Below are 20,195 nucleotides of genomic sequence, written 5' to 3'. Positions count from 1 at the left end.
GGCCGCCCGGGAGCCGAGCCCTGCGCAGCTCCGCCGGCTCCGTGTGAGTGTCGGCTGGCTGCGCTGCGGGTTTCAGGGTTTGAAGGTTGGATGTTGCTCAGCAGGGACACGGGGTTACTTTGTTTCACGGCACGGTCGCCCTGGGGCCTCGCTCGGAAAGGGGCAGCTCTCAGGGTGGCCAGAATCGCCGGCTCGGAGGAGCTTTTTGGAATAAATTCCACTTGGTGTAGTGTTTGTGTACGTGACAGTGACTAAGTAGAGCAGGGCTGGGCTTTTATTCAGAAATGCTACTACTGCCTCTTTTGTCATAAGGAGATTGTTTTTATTGCAAAGCATTTTTAGGCTTCATTTTTCAGGTCCACTGCAATTTGCAGGGGTCACCCTTTCTCTCATCAGATTTTAACGTGGAGACCCTTGCTTGCAGGAGCCCAGAAGAAGGTGTTTGTTCTAGGGGCTTCCTCAGCTGGTCCCAGCTTTGTTTACTTGTGGTTCTGCTGGGAGAGGACAGGATGGAAATTTGGCTTCACAGAATCCATTAGGTTGGAAAAGACCTCTGATGTTATCAGGCCCAACTTTTGGCTTTCATCACTTGTCAGCTGGACAGCGGCACTGAGTGCCACATCTGGTGGTTTCTTGAACACTTCTAGGGAATGTGACTCCACCACCTCCCTGGGCCCAGTTCCAGTGCTTGACTGCCCTTTCTGTGAAGAAATTTCTCCCAATGTCTGACCTGAACCTCCTGTTAAAGCTGTTTCTTGTCATCCTGTCACTGGCTGCCTGGCAGAGGAGCACCTGGCTCCAACCTCCTTTCAGATGTTGTAGAGAGAAGGGTCCAAGCTGAGTCCCCCCAGCTCCCTCAGCTGCTCTCATCATTTCATGCTCTGGACTCTTCCCCAGCTCCACTGCCCTTCTCTGGACATGTTCCAGCCTCTCAGTGTTTTGTTTTTTTAAGTGAGAGGTCCAAAACTGGACATCACCCTCCCTGTCCTGTGTCTTATGTCCCCTATCCTCAGCCCTCACCTGTGTTAGGATGAGAACAGGCCTATGAGTAAGCACAGAAAAATTGCAGTCATGGAAGAAAGTGGGGAGGAAAGTCCTTGGTTCATAATCCTGCTCCCAGCATACATCAGCCAGTCTGCCCTGCCCTGCCCTGTGTCCCAGCACCATCACATTAAATCAGTTTGTTCTTCCCTAACCCCTCTGATGGGATCAGCCAGGCACCATCCAAGCCTTAAGACTTAAATTGTATTTGAGAATAAATCTAAATTTAAGACAAAGCCTGGCCTATTTTATGGTAGGGATTATGTAGTGTGGTGTCTGCAGTGGTGTGAGAAGTCTTGGCTCAGGAGGTCACTTCTCCTCCAGTCTTCTGGATGTATTAACTCACATACTGAAGCCTCCCTGAATTAATTTGGAATCAAAGATCCTGCCTTTTCCATTTTAAATACAAGTGCAAGGATGTGTTCAGTTAAATGAAAGGGTGACATTTGCATGGCTGGGTAGTCTTGTCAATCCTCTGTAAAATGTGATAAAAATCAGCATTTTTATTTATAGACACATTAATGCTGATTGGGGTGACCTGAGCTCTGGAACTGTGATTGGGTTAGCCAGTGCTTATTCCCTTTAAACACACAGGCCTGTGAAACATTTGTCTCATCTGTCAGAGGGTAAGCTTGAAATCCTGACTCAGTTTCATGCACTGAGCTGTATTTTAGGGTGGAGGAGGAAAGATTACCATAAGCCTGCCTCCTGCAGAGTTATTATCCCTCTGTGATCCACAGAGCAGGTGGAAAACTGCTGTTCCTGCCTAACCCTGAGCTCCCCCAGACACACCTGAGCTGGTGGTGTTTGCTATTCCCCAGGCTGGGCTGAGCTCTTCTCTCTTCATGATTTGGTAACTGAGTCACTCCTCAAAGTGTAATATTCTTGTTCCATCCATTTCTATTTCCCTGATACTTGTAGGTCATTTTTCTGGTGTAAATAATGTGTTCCAAGACTTCTCTTGTTTTAAACACCATTTAGAGAAATGTCATCAATATTTATTTTTATTAAACAAGTTTTCTGATAAAAGTTCTTTGAAAAACCTCAGCTCTTTAAATTGTGTTTTATATAGTAAAATTGTTTTCAGCAGCTTTTAGTATTGTGTGTAATAATTCTTATATTAGGAGCTTCCATATAGCATTGTGAATCTACTGGAAGTAGAACTTGTGGAAGTGGATCCATGCTGAGTCCAACTCCTAGAAGTAAACCTGGATGGGAGCCCAACTATAAAAACGTTGGAGCTGTGGGTTCATTTGACTCACATTTACCATGGTGATTGCAGATCTGAGTTGTTGAGAATTATTCCAAAACACTACCATTGTGCCTTCCATTATTTCAGCTCTGTTTTGGATAAAAGACCTTGGTGTTTCTCAGAGTTGATGAGCAGGATGGAAGGAGTGTTTCCTCTCTTGTTTGTTGTCTGTGTGATGTTACCAGTAGGGGACACGTGTGACAGGAATCTGGGGCACAGCACGAGAGGTTTGGGATGCTCTGGTTGTCCCTTTGGTTGGTGTGACCCCATGGCCACACTGTCCTGCTGTCCCACCACTCCCAGAACCACCAACCCCTCTGTTACCCCACGGGCACTCTTGGGCTTTGGAACAGCCTGAGGGGCCCTCCAGGAGCAGAGCCCTGAGCCCCAGGAACAGAAAGGGGCGACAGGGACACAGCCCAGCCAGGTGTGTCAGAGGACAAACCAAAGTGCAGGTGCCAAAGCAGCAGGGTAGAGCTGACACTTACCTCTGTGATATGAACAAATCAGCTACTGAGAGCACAGGCTTTTTGAGTAGCAGTTGAGAGAAATGGAATTTGGAAACTCTGCCACACCTAAACTGCTTTTATGGGAAATGCTGTGTTTATAAGCTGGAGCTCTCCAAGAGCTGTAGTTACTGACAGTGATGATGTGCAGGAGGCTGCAATCACAACTCTGTGGTAAGAAGTCCTGAGGTAACCACTGGGAGCAAATTCTTTAATTCCTCATTTCTTCGTTAACTCTTAAGTGAGAAAGGTGGAAGGTGTGTTTTGAAGCATTCTATTTTGTATCTTTTGAAGTGTTGCATAGTGAATCTTGCTGGCTGTGCTTATCTTACTCTCAAACCCATGAGAGATGAGCTCCTTTGGTTCACAGAGGGCCAGGACAGACTGATGTCCCCTGGCAGAGTTGTTGTGGTCAGAGAGACTTGGACCAGTGGAAAGGTCAGGGAGCTCTCCAGGAGGTATTCCAAAAGTTGTTGCACTGGGATGGCTTTGATAGAGGCTCAGTACATTTTGCTCAGTTTAAGTCTTGGGCTCATTCCCTTTTCTTGTTCCAGCCCCAAACATATTTGTAGCTCTCTCCATTTTCATTCTTATATTCTTAGTTTTATTCTATCAGGTCTAAAGAAGAAAATTGCAACTTGCAGTTCAAGCTACATCATTATTGAAACTAACCTGATTTCAAAATAAATCCCTTGTTGTCATGATTTTAAATTTTAGCCATCTTTTAATCCTTTAGATATAAGTAACTTTAAGCATACAAAACTAACTTAGTGGTAATTTTTATCCTGGCTTTGGTATTTTTTTCAGGTATATGTCACAAGGAAAACATGCAGAAGCAAGAGAACTAATGTATTCAGGGGCTTTACTGTTCTTCAGTCATAACCAGGTAAGTCACTGGTTTTGTGTGTGTGGCTTGAGGGCAGGGAATTGTTACTCCCAAGATTTTGAGAAATGAATGGTGAGTTCCCAGTGGTAAATATTTGGGGTAATTGCTTTGTAATCTTTTGTTTTATCTCTTTGTTGAGCCTTTCTCCACAAAGAAGGATTATGCCAAGCTGGAACATGCAGCAGTAGTGTTTGTGAACATCCAAACAATGCCTGTGTTCTGCTTTCCTGGAGGCTTCTCTTTGATGCCATCAAATTACTATAATTTTTTTATCAGGAAGGCTGAGACTTGATATTGTGCCCTAGCTGTTGATAAAAGCATTAAAGCTGCTGCTGCCAAAATTCTGGTTGATGTTTCTTTTTATGCCCTGATACATTCATCACTGCCAGTATGTGTCTGTTTTGTAGCAAAACAGTGCTGCTGATCTGTCCATGCTGGTGTTGGAGTCTTTGGAGAAGTCGGATGCAAAAGTAGCAGAAGACCTTTTAGGTGAGGTGACCTCTGCTCTTGGTTTGGTGGCATTTAGTTGTACTTTCCCTTCACAGTGATTTGTTAATAGTCTTGAAAGCTGCAATCCTTTTTGGATGCCTTCCCACATGGCTAAGGGTTACCTTCCCCATAGGAGTGGTCTGGGGGAAACTTTGTTAGAGAATTGTGGGTTCCTGATGACTCTGTGGGCATGCTTGGAACTTACGCTGCTGCCTGTCCAAAGAGCTGCATTAGAAACAGTAGATCATCTTATTTTTCTTAATGCTGAGTATTTTTCAATCTTGTTGCTTCTAGAAAACTTGGCTAAATTGTTTAGTTTAATGGATCCAAATTCTCCTGAGAGAGTGGCTTTCGTATCCAGAGCACTAAAATGGTCCAGTGGGGGATCAGGAAAACTTGGACATCCAAAACTACACCAGTTACTAGCTATTACCCTGTGGAAAGGTAAGAGAAAAAGCAACTGGCTTTTCTGTGTTTTCCTTTGAAAATGTTGAAAGCAAGCTGTTATAAGAGATCTGCTTTGGCAATAATCTAAAGAAGCTGACATGGAAATGATTGATTGAGTTCTGCTATTATCTGATTTTTGCATTAATGTCTTCCTAATGTTACAGAAAAAAAAAGGTCTATAGCTCTATATTAGTGCAGAATCCAAAACACAACTGCTGAGAGGCTCTCTGTAAAAGGCAGATTGATCCTTTAGACATTGAGGTAGTTTGATTGTGTCATTAGGAGGAAAATTGCTGGGGAGCAAAGATGTTCTGTTGGCAAGTATTTTTGTTTTTAAATCCTGGATAAAGATGACAAAGATTGAAAAACATCACCTGGCATCCAAAACAGTCTTTGGACTGTAATTAAGTACTTTTTGAGAGTTGGCCAGCAGGGTTGTTTCAGAATGAATGCTGTTGCCTTTGATTTATGAGCCATTTTATCACTTGTGATGGGATGCAAGAAAAACACAAAATGCTCTAAATAATTATTGTACTTGTGGATGATAGCCAGTATTTACAGTCTTGTGTTCAAAACATAGCAAAGGTGATTGAGAACACTTGAATACATGCCATTTTTTTCTGTGGTTTCTCATGGATAACTGTGCAAGATGATTGTTTATTTTACATTTTTCAGTAGCTGCCAAGTGATGACAGTGGTTTCATGTAACAACCCTGACCCAATAATGGTCAGTGCTGCAGCCTCTCTGTGTGCCATAGGCAATTCCCTAGCTGCTCTCCTGGGATTTATGTTAGCCTGATGGCTGCTGCCAGCCAGAAAAGGGAGGATTCTTCTCACTGCATTCAAGTTAGAGGCTGCTACAGTTAGGATAAGAAACAGTTGCATTCTGAAACTAAAAGTCCCCATTTTGCAGCCGCCTGCTCACTGTTCTCTTGAAGAGCAAAATGCCTACATTTTCTTAGTCTGTAGCTTTTTGAGTTTCATCACAAAAGGCTCAGATTTTTAAAACAATGCTTTCAAATTCAAAATATTAGCAGCTATATCCAATTTTGTTATTACTGTGATTTTACACAATCCTTTGCCTCAGGTTCTAACAAATCATTGCCATTTCTTACACCATTTTTCCTGTATAATTGCTGTTCTATTCAGCATATGGAAGTGATTTTAGTTTTGGTAGCAAGAGTGGGCTAAGCTAAAAATAGGAAATAAAAAAAGGATGCTGAAGGTGCTGTTGGATTTCTTAGTGCACTTGGTGTAATATGGAATTTCTTCATTCTTGTCCTAAACACTGGTGTTAGCACATTAAGTGTCAGCATTCACTTAGACAAAATGATACAACCAAAGTTCAAGCCAGCAGTAGCTGTAATTGAGTAAACTGTATTTAATAGCAGTTGTTCAAATGTACTTAGAGTAAAATTTATTATTATCTCCCTTTATAAATTATCTGTAACTCACAGACTTTTTACCAGCTGTCTTGTTTATATACCACACCTGTAACTCTTATTCTTTTACCAGCTAATAAAGTGCAAGCCTAATAAATTTATTTTTATGTTCAAGTTAACAGAACTGATCTCTTAAAAGCCTTTTCCTTTTTCTTTTTCTAGAGCAAAACTATAGTGAATCTCGGTATCACTTCTTGCACTCGACAGATGGTGAGGGCTGTGCAAATATGCTGGTGGAATACTCCTCGTCCCGCGGCTACCGCAGTGAGGTGGACATGTTTGTAGCTCAGGCAGTACTACAGTAGGTGTTAAACTTCTTCTGAAGCATTCTGCTGACATGACATTATGTGTGGGACCAATCTAATTTAACCACACAGCCTTTGCAAAAGAAACTGTGAAACTGGCCAGAGCTACGGGAGAAAACTGTCTGAAAACCGATGTGTTGAATTTGTCAGACTGGGGAGAAAAAAGTAAAATAATGTATTAAGGTCAAGACCTGAAATTGTGTTAATTGCCTGAACCCTGAAAGCACAATTCTTAGCTTTATTAACACCACTTTATGTCTAGTTAGGGCTTATCTATATGTTCTTACAAATACTGGACTCAAGCAGGCCCTGTATTTAGCACAGAACTTGCTCTCACTCAGGTCCTAAGAGGCAACTTGTCATGGTCATCCTGGTCTGTGAGGATGGTTCTTGCCTTGACAGAGTTGCTGCTGGCTCTCATTTTTGGCATTTATTTTGTAGGAGGTGGGAATGCAAGCTATTGTGTGCTTTTGCAGAGCTCATGTAGAATGCAGGTTGACAAAGCCAATTTTACAGTGTTCAATCAGCTGATGGCTTTCTTCAGGCAGGGAAGGCAGCTCATGGAGGAGTCTGAGGAGGAGGTGGAGACAGGACTGTGTGGCAGGGAGTCAGGGAGAGAGTAGGTGTTGGGGGAGAGGGAGGAGGTGAGAGCAAGTTTGTCTCTTTTGGCAGCAGTGAGCTGTCATGTCAGATTTGTCCTGCTTTCCATAGCTGGTTGCTATAGATTGCTGTGATTTTGAGCAATAGCAAATCCTTTATGGAAATCCAGTATGTGCAGGACTCAAACAATTTTATGGGGAGAAATTCTGTGAAGAAGTTAACAGATTATTTTTTCAGTGTTTTTACAGGACTTCTACTGCATCCTTTACTGGCTTATATGTCAAATACTGTGTTAAATCCTCTTGCATGGTCATTTATTCTCTAATGAAAATAATTGCAGTTCCTTGCTGTCAGTGAGGCAAAACAGCCCCAAGCCCTTGCACATGTGAGGGTGCAGAATTAGAGGCCAGCCTGCCATCAAAAATGACATGGCTTGTGGCAGCCTTCCTAGTGCTTGCTGACAGCATTTGTCCCAGATAAAGGCCTGTCAGGCCAATGGGACTTGCAGAGATTGCCAGTTAAATTAATTGGACCTGAACAAGGATTTGATCTGTTTGAGGGATCGATCTGTTGGGGACAAATGGTTTGGGAGCTCGAAGTACAGCTTTATTATGAGATTTTTAGGCATGTGTGTCAAGCTATTAGTGGTCCTGATGCCACATTATGTTGAGGTGGAGTAGAATGACAGAGTCAACAAATACTGACAGATACATACTAAAAGGAGAAGGGTTTGGGGATGAATGGGTCTTTAATTCTTTTTAACTCAGCATAGTAAATCCTGGACCAGTAGATGCAATATCATTTTCATGTGAATTACAGGGTAGCCAGTCTTTCCACATTTTGCAAATTGATGCTCTCTTTTAGTAACTATCCTGTACAATCTGCTTAGATCCTGGTTGAACTCATTCTATAAATATTTAATGTCTGTTTTCCCTCCCAACCTGCCTATTCCGCAGTGGGTTCTAGTAGTGATTTTCCCCTTCCTCAGCTGATGGCCAAACCATCCCCAAAGATGGCCATCTCTAATGGTTTTGTTTTGCCATCAGTTCAAGCCTGACATGGCCTCTATGCACAAGTGAAGTAGATTTGGCTTCCCTTTCTCTGTGGTGAAACCATTTCTCTACCCTTTGTTTTTAACTTGCCCCATTCTCTTTCCTTTTTCAGATTTCTCTGCTTAAAAAATAAGACCAGCGCCTCAGTTGTTTTTACGACATACACACAGAAACATCCTTCGATAGAGAAGGGTCCACCCTTTGTGCAACCACTGCTAAACTTCATCTGGTTTCTGTTGTTGGCAGTTGATGGGTACAGTCTGATTTCTGTCATGTCCTTCTTGGTTTCCTTTTCGGTTGTTAACTGAGATTACATTTGTGGTTGTTTCCTTTCTAGAGGAAAACTAACAGTATTTACAGTATTGTGTGAACAGTATCAACCTTCGCTGAAAAGAGACCCCATGTATAATGAGGTGAGTTACTCATAAACAGGATTTAACTCACTCAAGGAAGTGAAATAATGGCTAATTGTCTCCAGCTTTGTAGAAAAGAGCTGGTGATTTATCTTGCCTGGGTGACTTCTGCCCATAGTAAATGAAATAATTGACTTTTTTTTCACCTTGTGTCCCTGCAGTACCTAGATAGAATAGGACAGCTTTTCTTCGGAGTTCCGCCCAAGCAGACCTCGTCCTACGGGGGATTGCTAGGTAAGCTCTGCTTGGAGCTACCTCCAGGCTTTGATCAGTGACCTGGATAAAACACCTGTGTTGGAAACAGATAATCTGTTCTAGGCAATTTATAATTCTTTTCATAGCCTGTAGGAACAGCCCCTGCTGTAGAAGACAAAATGAATGGGTTGCATGTGAAAGTGGTTTGGGGGAGCTTGTAGACTTTTCATCACTGAGAAAGGGAGAAGCAGTAAAAAGACTCTTATGGTTAATTTCTGACATTATGGTATAGCTTCCTAATGTAAAGAAGCATCTTACTGGTGTTAAAGCTTAATTTCCTCAGAGTTCAGTGACTGATTTTTCTTAAACCAAGTATGGGGGTTTGGTAGAGATCTAATCAGTACTGATACAACATGAATGTGTCCAAAGAGGAAGTTCTGAAGTTAATGCTGCCCTTCTACAAGGACTGAAATGGAATAGAGAAATTCAGCTCTCATTTCCTGGCTCTTGAATACAATGTGCATAAAATTAATGTTTTCCCTGAGAACTAAGCTTCTTTGTAAAGTGACTTGAAGCTTTACCTACAAACGTCAATTCACTGATACCCAAAGCCTGATGAAAAATATGAACATCATGTTTTTACCATCTGTAATTTGCTTTTCAGCAATTCAGGCATCTTTAAATTGATGCCTCTGAGTTTCAGACAATTTTTTTTACACCATGATGCAGACTGTGGCTGCTTTTTGAGAGTTTCACTGCTGGAGGTGTGTTTTTCCTCTTTTGGTTGGGTTTTTTTCCCCTCTGAGGGCACAACTGTAGCACATAAATATGTGACTTTGGGTTTTTCAAGTGTATTCTTAGAGAAGGAACAGTATCAGTGTACAGCTAAGAGTATACAGCTTCCCAAATCAATATTCATAATGGAAACCAGTGTGGGATTACTAATGCCTTGGTGAGACTCTTCTACTTCAAAACTCTTGGGGTTTTTTTTTGTTACAGAAGTCTGTACTGTAGCAGGATGGAAGATTCATTAAAAGTTTTTGAGATGAGACTGTAAAACTAACGATTTTGACTGTTCTATATTTTATTCTAGGAAATCTTTTAAACAGTCTGATGGGAACTGGGGAAGATGATGACACAGAAGATGGTCAGGAAGACAGCAGTCCTATCGAGCTCGACTGAATGTTGTTGTCATTGGGTGCCGTGTAAATCTGATGATTCGATGACTCCAAAGACACTTTTGGAATTTGAATCCTGCAGTTGTTTCTTGGCTCCTAAAAGGGCTCCTCTGGTCTTTTAGAAATGGTTGCTGAAATGTTTATACTGTCGGTCTATATTATTTATGTAAAAAAAAAAAAGAAAGAAACCAACAAAAAGTAGCCAAACGAACCAATATCGGAGCGGTTGTTAGTGGGTTTCCGATCCAGCGGCTGGGACTGATTAAACATAGTCTGCGGTTTCTGATGCAGTATTCCCTTTTGCACAGTCTTTAATAAAGCATAAACATGGGGCTTCTCCTTCACAGCCTACCCAATACCATCTGTGTTCTGAGAAAGCCTCCTTGCCCTCTGCCCTCTTCCAAGGAAGATCTCGAAAGGCAGGGGGAGCAATTGAATAATTGATTTGTGAGGCTGGTGCCAAAAGTACTGCGAGACGAGACGAGCAGCATAATTTGAGATGCACATCCAAGAGACATTGATACAAGAACTTGCTTCCACTGCCATGAGTAACATGCACACCCTTCATACTGCCTGCCCCTCTCCCCAAGGCCAGGCTCTGGCTGAGCCCACGCGTGTGTTTAGCCGATACTTCCTGAAAAGCACAAGGTTGAATAGCTCTTGAGTAAAAGCCCAGCAGTGGAACGCAGCTAATTGGCTTCCAGCTGGATCTCTCTTGCCTAGGTATAAAAATTTGGCATCTAAAATAAGTCCTGTGGCTTGTGGCTGTACTTTGGAAGAGATTTTGCCAGTGTAAGTTCCCAGCTGTACGTGCAGGCGGCAGCACTGCTGTGAGCAGAGCAGTGTGCCGTAGAAGGGTACGTGCTTGAACTGGGCTGGATGGCAAGAAAAGGGATACTGCAGAGCTTCTGGTTCTTTATGATATATTTATTTTTCTTGGGTGATTGATTCATTTAACACTTTCTGTTAAAAAAAAGAATAAATCAATAAATAATGGAGTAACTTCACCCCCAGCAGTAGGCATAGCCATTCTCCATCTCCTCTGTAATGCAGCACAGTCTGGTACAGGGAACAGCTGAAAGCGTGGGGAAACACTTTATTTTTTCACGATGAAAATAAAAAGGCTTAGATTAATAAACAGCAATCATGCATGGGGGAGGGATTAATACAAATTTATTGACTGTATGAAAAAAAAAGGCATTGACAGGAAGACTTTGTGTTAATTGTGAAGTCTCAAATAAACACTTTATACCAGGATGTGCGATACTGCTGCTTTCTAAGAGTTTCCCAAGCAGAGCTCTGCATTCCTTGCTATTTTTTTTCACTCTGCATTTCACTCTGGATCATCAAGCCCTCGGTGCTTCACTTCACCTCTGTGCAGTAAAGGTGTAATTCTCTCAGGGTATTGAATATCTGGAGCAGATGGAGCTTGCTTTGCTGTGCAGCAGGTTAAGGGAAGAGCTCCCTCTCCGGGCTGGTGCTGTAGACATTTAATAAATGATCTGGGATGGCAGCAGAGGTTTAGAACCACAGCATTTCATTGCTTTGGCTGCCAGGAGTGTGCCTCTCAGGCAGCGTGAGGTGTCCACAGGCATACAGCTCATGTCCCCTGATGTGTCCTGTGTATGTGACCCAATGTGAGGTTTTTGCTTCAGCTCTGTCTGCAGCCTCCAGCAGCCCCCACTGTGAGCTCTGCATGTGCCCTGACCCCAAACCCCCAGCCCTGACAGGAGGGCAGTGCTCCAGGGTTGGGGCACCTACAGGTGGATATACAAAAATGTATATTCAATAATTACAACAGTATATACAGAACTTATGTGTGTGTGTGTGTATAAAATATATACCTAGGAATTTAAAATACATGTATGTACACACACATATAAACAGCCTTTTGTGTAGATAATAATTATATACTTGTATTACATATAATTTATAATATTATTCTTAATTATACATGCACACAATTTTTATAGCTATCTATAAACACAAACAAGGAGCCCAGTCTGTGCTCTCCCTGGTTCTGCTGTGCCTGGGTTGGTATGTGTGAATGACAGTGTGTGGATAACATACATTTATAAATACTTTAGATATAAATTAAATATATAATTATAGTTAGGCATACACATGTGCATGCAGATATACACCTTAAATTTATAAACATATTTATAAATTATATGTCTATAAAGCATGCACATGTGTATATAATATATAATCACATATTTTAGAAATTTAAATATAAAGTTGTCCATACATAAACAAATGTGTGAAATACATTTAGCTTATATATTTGTAAATTGAATGTCTGCTACATCTGTACATGAATGTGTGCATATGAACACCTCATACATTATATATTACACCTATCCACTATGCAGTTTATAGTTGTCTGAATAGCAACAACCCCTTCCTAAAGCTTATTTCTCTATTCCCAAGAACCAGCTATCCTTTGTGTGTGTGTGTGCACACATAAAGAACTATTACAGAGAAAATACACAGAATATGCACTATAACACACACATACACAAATAATAGCTAAAATAATACACATTGTGTTTTGAGGGTGTCCCACATCCCTGGGGCCCTGCCGGCACTGGTCCCTCCTTGTTTCCATTTGCTGCTTTTTGACCCCACCTCCCTGCCCTGCCCCAGCACCACACGGCCACGGCTCTGACATAATAATAATTTATTGGTTGGAATGACATTTAGTAGCACAGTTGTCTTACCAGTGACAGAACGAATGCACACAGCCGATGGGATGCTCTCAGATACACAACCACCCGAGGAAACGCGTCGGACAGGTCCGTGGCTGGGGCTGGGCCCTCGGGGCACGCTGGAAATCTCATTTTGGGGTAAAAATCCAGCACCTGGTGTGCAGGTCCCAGCCCGCCCGCCCTAACTGCAGGAATTACAGTGCTCAACACCGCGCTGAAACGTCACTTCAAGCAGCTTTTTTTTTTTTTTTGGGCAGGAGAAGAAAAATCAACCAAAAAAAATTGGATTATTGGGGGGAAAAAGTGCAACCACCAAGTCTGGAGAAGGGATGTGCCTGCTGGGAGTGAGCTGGGACAGCCTTTGATGGTGCCCATCAGCAAAACTGCAGATAAAGCTCAACCCCCCAGCTCCAGCCCAGGTTCCCCAAATGGGGCAAAGCCCCCCAGACCATGGAACAGGGATGACCCAGGGAGCCAAACACAGGCCTGGCCCCCAAAGCTCTGCTCCCCCAGCATCACCTCATGGGTTGGTGTCTCCCTTGCAGCCCCCTCCTCCCTGCCCTTCATTAACTTAATGAGGCTGATGATGCCCATTTCCTCTATTTCTAAAGCCTATTTGACCCTCTCTGGGTACAGCATCACCTCCAGTCCCCAGTGGGATAATTTCACTTATGATTTACCCCAGCACCATGGCAAGCTCAGCTGCTTTGCACAGCACCTTTCCTGTGTTTCCAGGCTGCTTCCCATCCCACAGGGATGTCAGGCCCCTGGAAAGGGCTGGCAGCCATCTGGAAGTGTGGGGATGGCTCAGCTCCAGCACCCAGGGACCTGAGCATGGGGAAGAGTCCCAGCTGCCCCTGGGATGTGCCACCAACAGTCTCTGCCATCCTGGGGAAGCGGGTGTGGGGTGATGGGGTGGCTGTCCCACCCCACAGAGCAGCCACAGAGCTGAATTTCAAGTTGGATCAGGATCTTCTCCGACGTTCCACCGCCGCCCTTCCGACATGATCACGTGAATGATGAGGGGAAAGGGAAGTATTATTATTGTTATTATTATTACTGTTATTATGAATTATTTTTAACATTTCAAATAAAACCACGTCGTGTTGTAAACAGAAGCTCACTCCTCAGGTCTGCCCAGCCAGTCCCAGCTAAGGTTTATGTTTGAAATGGGCTTCCACTGAAAGGAAAAAACAGAGAAAATAAAGTTAGAGCAAGGCAAGCACTGGCAGGTGGTGACAGCCTGGCACAAGCCCACCCTGACAGGGGTCCTTGCTGATGCTCCTTGGCTTCAGTTACCCCTATAACCAAACAGCAGCATGGACATCACACCAGAGGCAATGAAGAGGGAAGGATACCATCCTCCTCCTCCTCCAGGGTGAGCTCCTCTGCTCAAACAGCCTTTGCATCCCCTGGGCAGTGAAGAGCTGCCTCACACAGAGCAGGAGAGAGCGACGTCCTGACCCCCAGTCCCCTCCAGCCATCCCATCCTCCAGCCCAGGGCACACAGCAGGGCCAGGCTGACATCCAGCCCTCCCCAGGAACACACCTGCATATTCCTGAGGCAGCATTGGCCGGCTTATAACCTTCTGGAAGGTGGTGATCCACTCCAGCTGGTCGTCCTCTGTCTCGCAGGCAAAGAGGAATTTCCGATCCGGGGTGACGATGGTGATCCCGTGCTGCCAGTGGTTCCCCTGCGTGGATGGTGGGAGCCCTTCCAGCACCTTGTAGCTGTTCTCCTTGCTCCCAATAAAAACCTCCCCTCTAGCAAAGGCATCCTAGGAGACAGCAGAGCAGAGCAGGGGTGAGGGTGAAGGGAGCTCTGCATGCCGGGCAGCCAGGACAGCTCCAGCAGCCACAAACCCATCAGCCAAACCCCAACAGCACCACCCACAGCCCTGCTCCTCACCCAGGGGCACCCACAATACAGTACCAACACCAGGGAGTCACGATCCAGATGCAGAATATCTGGTGGACAGGGCTTTTAAAGTGGTTTTGGTATTTATAGGGTTACTGCCAACTGGACACCAGGCAGAGCCACCAAGCAGTGACAGCGTTGTGCCCTCTTGGCTCCCCACCAGCCTGCATTTTGCTGCAGATCACTACTGTAATTATTACTGCTATTACCCATATTATTTTTAGTGGTAGTATTGCAGGTAATTCCCACCAGGCAGCCCAGGCACCTTCATCTTACCAGGGGATCTTTGAAATACATGAGCCGTCGGTCATCCATGGTGAACCATCGCTTCTTGAATCCCTCTGTTTGCTGGGGAGTCAGAAAATGCCAGATCACACACAAACAGCACAGCTTCTCTCTAACCTGCATGGCCCAGGAGTGTCAAAGCACTTGGAGCAGCCTGATGGGCTGGGGGAGCTGGGAGCAGATCACTTCTGGGCCATGAGAGCCACCACAGCCAGGGGGTGGGCCAGCTCTACCAGGAAGGGACATTGGGTTTGTGATGTAGATTTGGATTTTTTTAATGCTTGCTCCCAGGTGAAGAAAGTGCATTAAACACACTCACAGAGTTATGGCTTTGTCTCTCTGGCAAGGGTTGGTTTGTCCCACCAGCAACCCCTTCTTGGGGCCATACAGAGCAAGACTCATGTTTGGAGGGACTAAAAAACGCTTCAGATCCTACCTTTGGCCCCGTTTTCTCCATGTATCCTTCCTTCAGGTAGTTTCTAGAAAGCTTTGGCACCAGCTGGAGCAACCAAAGAGGACAGAAAAGAGCAGGGTCAGATGGAGGGGCCTGGGGGTCACTGGAAGGAAACCACCCTGAGCTGGCTCCAGCCCTGAGCCCACCCCACAGCTCTGCCTCAGAGCTCCAGTCCTGCTCCTCCACAGCGCTCAGAGAGGAGGCTACAACATGAAACACCTTGGAGCAGCTGCCCAGCACAGCCAGCAGCCTCCAGGAGCATCTCCCACACTCCTCAGGGCGCAGGGACAGAGCCACCCTGCAGAACCACGACTGCACTCCTCCCAGATAATTGGCAGAAGGCAGGAAATGCAATTAGACTTCAAAATCTACAGCCAAGGAGGAGCAGGGAGTAATCAACAAGCACCACCACGGTGATGTTACAGCCCCAAGAGCAGCACACAGCCCTGGCTGGCAGCACATCAGAGCAGCCTCTGGAATTGCATTAGCCCAGGGTAACGCAATTAGCAGCTCTCGCCCCCAGAAAACACAGGCATTGATAAACCAGGCTGCACTGACCTGCAGAGAGCTCAGGGCACTGACACCCTTCTGCCCTCACCTTCGCTGCCTTCCAGCCTCTGTTTTGGCTTTTGTTATTACAGCCAGAGCCTTTGAGCCAGGTGCTCAGGGCTCCTGCAGGGGTGGCAGTGCTGGAGCTGCTCCCACAGCCCCTCTGTGAGCAGGGCTCAGCATCCCTCCACAACCATCTCACCAGCAATTCCAGAACACTCCGAAGGATGGAGCACTCCCCACGCCTTCCAGCTTGTTAACAGGAGCTAAAAATGAGCAAGAGGGGGGGAAAAAAGCCCCACCCAGCCAATGCTGCAGGAGCACTCACATCAGAGTCACTGGCTCCAGGGAATGCCACTTGCAGGTAGTGGAAGCGTGCTGCCCGGATGGCGTTGAACCAATCCACTATTTCCTGTTAATGAGGGAAAAAAGCAGAGTGAGGAGGGTAGCCTGCGCACAAAATAACCTGATCCTGCTGGGTTTCGTCTCTCCCGTCACTCTGGCTCCAGTGACAGAGCTCAATGTAGCAGGAATCCTAAAAAACACAGAACACAGCAAAAAGGTGAAGGATGTGGAACACTCAGCTGCTGTTCCGGGCTGCCAGATGTGCTCAGAGCTCTGCAGCTTCCAGTCAGCACCGAGGGGCTTTCTGCAGGGGGGAGCATTTAAACATCTCTGAACTGACAAAACCAGCCCCAAAAGAGCACTTGAAATATTGAGCTGACCCTATAAACACAGCTGGGATGGTGCAACCTGCCCACCCAGCCCTGTCCCCTCCAGCAGGACACCTGAGCAGCACCTGCATCCCACCCAAATTCCAGTGACACACTTCAATGTTTTGATAAAAGAGGAGCTTAACATCTCTTTATCTTTGTATCCCAGTCTATCAGCTGTGTCTGTGAGTTCTTTATGGGCAGCCACAGTGATGCTGAAGTCCAAGAAGCTCTGGCACTTCTCCTTTTCCTTGGCAAAAAAAAAATCTCTCCATTTTTTTTCCTCCAACAAAATAATTGTTTTATAATTTCCTTATTTTTAAACTCATGTATTCATTTATCTCTGGTAAGACCCAACAGCTTGTGCTGTATATCTCTGAAGGTTTTGCTGAGAAATGCCACATTAATGTTAAGTGTTCCACACTTAAAGGGAGCACTCAAACCCTGCCTTGTGGTCTGAGACTGTGGGACCAGGAAAGGATTCTGGAAGAGAATCAGGAGCTGCCCTGCCTGGGATCTGAGCACAGGGAGAAGGATGCTGAGCTGTCTTGCTGTCATTAATGCATGTGAAGCTTCACACACCAGATCAGGGACATGCTCAAGGAGCCAGACCTAACCCCAAAATAGACACTGCCAAACCCTCTCAGGTGAGGTCGCTGTAGTGTAGGAAAGACCATATCAAAGGAGAAGTTGGCCTTCTCTAAGAGTTAAATTTTTTTATGCTTCAGAAATTATCTGGGTAAGGAGGAAAAGCTCATGTGAAATTTTAAAATCTCAGTTTTAAGGAGCTGAATCGGGGGTATCTTAAAAATGTCTAATGTGGCAAACAGCCATTCCCAAAAATTAAAAATCCTTGCTTTGATTTGTTAAGCTGCTTCAAGGTGAGAGAAAAAAAATCCCAAAACATACTAGAATATAGACAAACAATGGAAAACCCTGACCTACTTGTCTGAGGTTTTACTCACTTTTCACTTGCTTTGCTACCCTAAGCAGCTAAGGACACCCCAGAGAGCATCACAGAGAGGATCACTGAGAACTCACTCCTGAAGTTCATGATGACCAAACCAGGCTGGAGCTAATGAACAATAAGCTGTGATGTTAAAATTTTGGTATCTCATACAGCCACCAATTGGGTGGTTATACACATATTTATTTATTTCTTTATTTACCTGTGGGTCTTCTCTGTGATCATGATGTGAGGTAGGGTTTCACCCTGCAGAAAAGCAGAAGCTGAAACCCTCACTGACTTCCAGCAGTAAACTGCTTTCTGGAATATTGATAATCCATTGACACAAATGAGGTTTGACCAGATTCTTCTCTTTGAGGGTGGCACAGGGTGCCCAGAGAAGCTGTGGCTGCCCCATCCCTGGCAGTGTCCAAGGCCAGGCTGGATGGGGCTTGGAGCAGCCTGGGATAGGGGAAGTGTCCCTGCCCATGGCAGGGGGTGGAATGAGATGAGCTTTAAGGTCCTCTCCAACCCAAACCATTCTGTGACTCTATGAAATGTAAGAAGGAGTCTAAATGAGGTTCCACCACCTCAGACCAGGGAGAGGCAGCACCTCTGGGGTGCAGGAGGACACTGGGGCTGCTGGGGGAGCCCAAGAGGGAGCAAAGGGCAGCAGGAGACCACAGGGGAGTCCCAGGGCAGCCTCCAGCCCCAAAGGGCAGGAGTTTACCCCCGGGGGTTCACCTTCTTGCAGCCCTTGTGCAGCCAAGGAGACAGACCAAATTCAGGGAAGTTGGAAGGAATTGGGCAGGGTCATGATCAGATTTCATCAGAGCACATCCTGCCCTGCGTGGGAGCAGCAACAGCTCCTTCCAGCAGCCCCCAGCAGAAACCTCAGCAGCAAAACCCAAACCCCAGAGCCCTGAGTGCAGCCCTCACAGCCTGGCTGTGCAAACCACCAAAGCCCAGCAAACCACAGACTCTGACACAACAGTGCGATGCAACTTTGCCACTAAAGAGCTGCTGGTCATCAGTCTGGCTCAAATTGCAGCAGGAGTACCTGAGAGCAGCTCCAGTGACACAGGGCTGGGCTAAAGAAGCACCTGCTGACCAGCACTTGGCATGGAGGGGAAGTTTGGGAGCAGCTCCCTGGGACCCACAAATGACCAACCCAGACCCACGGGCCCTCTCCTTCACACCTCCCTTCAGAGACAGCTGAACAAGGGGATTTATTTCAATACAAACATGAATATCTGCATTTTATGAAGTATGAGACAGGCAGAACCACAACAGTTCCCTGCTTCTCCTACATTCCAGCTTGCTCCCCTTTTTGCAAGTCTTTGGGCTGAGTCCCCTCATCTTCCAATGCTCCATCCACCCTTGTCTCCTTCTCTGGGTACTGAGGAGCCTGCCTTGAAAAATCCTCTACTCCAGGCTGCAAGAAATCTCCAATTCCTCCCATTTGTATCTGTTTACTTAGAAGACAGTTTGCCACCCTCTGTGCTTGGAAGAACACAACACTCTCACAGCTGGCTGTGCATCTTGTAGCCCTTCCACCCTCCAAGAGATCCCAGCTTGGCTGGAGCCTGGTGTGCCACAGGCTGGCTCCCAAACCTCCTCATTACCTCCAGGGCCTCACCTTGCCATCTTCGTGATAGACAAAGATGTTCCTTGTGCTATTGTCCTTCAAGTAAGTGATCTGCAGCCCGTGTGGGTTCCCAATTTTTGCAGGCTGGAAAGTGGCGTTTAGGTGCTCGATCTTCATAATTGCTTTGGGTTCTTTTGCCTGGAAAACACAGCTGGGTGAGCAAACACCTGAGAAGTGGCTTTCAAACCAAAAAACAGTTCACTTGGTCAGAAAAAGGGCCTATTTGAGGCCATTAGCTAAAAGCACCTGAATGCTAGCCCACAAAACTCCCTGCTGATGAGAGATCCAAGACCCTGCTTGGGTGTCAACGAGCGCTTCCTGCCAGCCTGGAAAATGCTCTGTCCTTCTGCAAAACCCAGCAGGGATACAAAAACTGACAGCTAACTAACAGGCCAGGGTGCTTTGTGACCCTCCAGCACCCACAGATAGTTCATCCTTGTCCCAAAAGATGGAGGATTATCCCCTTTGCCAACAACAGACCTGGCTGGGAAGCGCCATGTCCCACCTGTCCCATCCCCTCAGGTGAGCCACTGGCTGCTGACTCTGCTTGACACTGGAGGAACAGAAAACCAGGGAGCTTTCCCTCTGGATTGCATGCCATGCCATGCAAAGGAGGATTCAGACCCCAGCGACCACTGCAAGGTGGTGACACCTTCATCACAAAGTTGTCATCAATATGAAACCCACGTTAATTGGATGATGCAGAGCCACAGATGAGAAAAACTTTGCTGGTGGTTGGAGAAAAGCCCTATGGACTTTAAAGGGCAACAGAGCAGGCATGTGTGAATGGGCTTGGGGGACACCTCTCCATGACTGTGGTGGAGAAGCAAGAGCAAACCCCACTAAAGGGAGGGTGAGCTGAGCCTGGAGCTCTTGTCCTGGAGCAGCTGGGGATCAGAGCTTATGGAAACTGTAAAATAAACTGGGGCCCTGGGAATTACATGCTCCAGGATGCTCTCACAGCTGCAATCCCATCTGCAGACAGCAACCCCAGGTACTCACATCGTTTTTGTTGAAGTACTTCAGAGCACCTTCTCTCTCTGATAACACGAATTTTCGGCTTAAGAATTGCCCATTGTCACGTCCTCTCTTCCACAGAAATCCTTCTCTGTACCCTGCAGCAGAAAGGAGTCACTGAGAGCCAGGGCTAAAGTGCTGTACTTGA

The 20,195-nt window shown here is 45.6% G+C and overlaps 2 protein-coding genes across 2 annotated transcripts in view; one reads left to right on the top strand and one right to left on the bottom strand.

Moving 5' to 3' along the window:
* The first annotated feature begins 3,601 nt into the window (after window positions 1-3,601).
* GET4 (guided entry of tail-anchored proteins factor 4) lies at window positions 3,602-9,986 on the top strand. The gene is made up of 8 exons (XM_014306799.1): window positions 3,602-3,685; window positions 4,093-4,174; window positions 4,469-4,618; window positions 6,226-6,364; window positions 8,133-8,273; window positions 8,358-8,433; window positions 8,595-8,667; window positions 9,722-9,986. The coding sequence occupies exons 1-8, from the start codon at window positions 3,611-3,613 to the stop codon at window positions 9,808-9,810; spliced, it is 825 nt and encodes a 274-aa protein (XP_014162274.1). The 5' UTR covers window positions 3,602-3,610; the 3' UTR covers window positions 9,811-9,986.
* Window positions 9,987-12,753: 2,767 nt separating this feature from the next.
* Window positions 12,754-20,195, bottom strand: part of ADAP1 (ArfGAP with dual PH domains 1) — a 50,576-nt gene continuing 43,134 nt past the window's right edge. The window contains exons 5-11 of the mRNA XM_031056519.1: window positions 20,033-20,145; window positions 19,022-19,168; window positions 16,052-16,135; window positions 15,157-15,219; window positions 14,712-14,783; window positions 14,067-14,295; window positions 12,754-13,697 (exon numbers count right to left, since the gene is read on the bottom strand). Of these exons, the coding sequence (XP_030912379.1) occupies window positions 13,669-13,697; window positions 14,067-14,295; window positions 14,712-14,783; window positions 15,157-15,219; window positions 16,052-16,135; window positions 19,022-19,168; window positions 20,033-20,145 (737 nt within the window). The 3' untranslated portion in view covers window positions 12,754-13,668. The remainder of the gene's footprint in view (window positions 13,698-14,066; window positions 14,296-14,711; window positions 14,784-15,156; window positions 15,220-16,051; window positions 16,136-19,021; window positions 19,169-20,032; window positions 20,146-20,195) is intronic.

The sequence above is a fragment of the Geospiza fortis genome, unplaced genomic scaffold, assembly GCF_000277835.1.
Source record: "Geospiza fortis unplaced genomic scaffold, GeoFor_1.0 scaffold237, whole genome shotgun sequence".
Classification (NCBI taxonomy): domain Eukaryota; kingdom Metazoa; phylum Chordata; class Aves; order Passeriformes; family Thraupidae; genus Geospiza; species Geospiza fortis.
Note: the sequence above shows the minus strand (reverse complement) of the source record. Positions and strands in the feature narration are given on the sequence as shown.

Excerpts from the sequence above, each read along its gene's own strand:
- GET4 (XM_014306799.1), top strand. The coding sequence starts at position 3,611 with ATGTCACAAGGAAAACATGCAGAAGCAAGAGAACTAATGTATTCAGGG. Across the intron at positions 3,686-4,092 it reads TGTTCTTCAGTCATAACCAG|CAAAACAGTGCTGCTGATCT; the intron begins GTAAGTCACTGG and ends TCTGTTTTGTAG. Across the intron at positions 6,365-8,132 it reads GTAGCTCAGGCAGTACTACA|ATTTCTCTGCTTAAAAAATA; the intron begins GTAGGTGTTAAA and ends TTCCTTTTTCAG.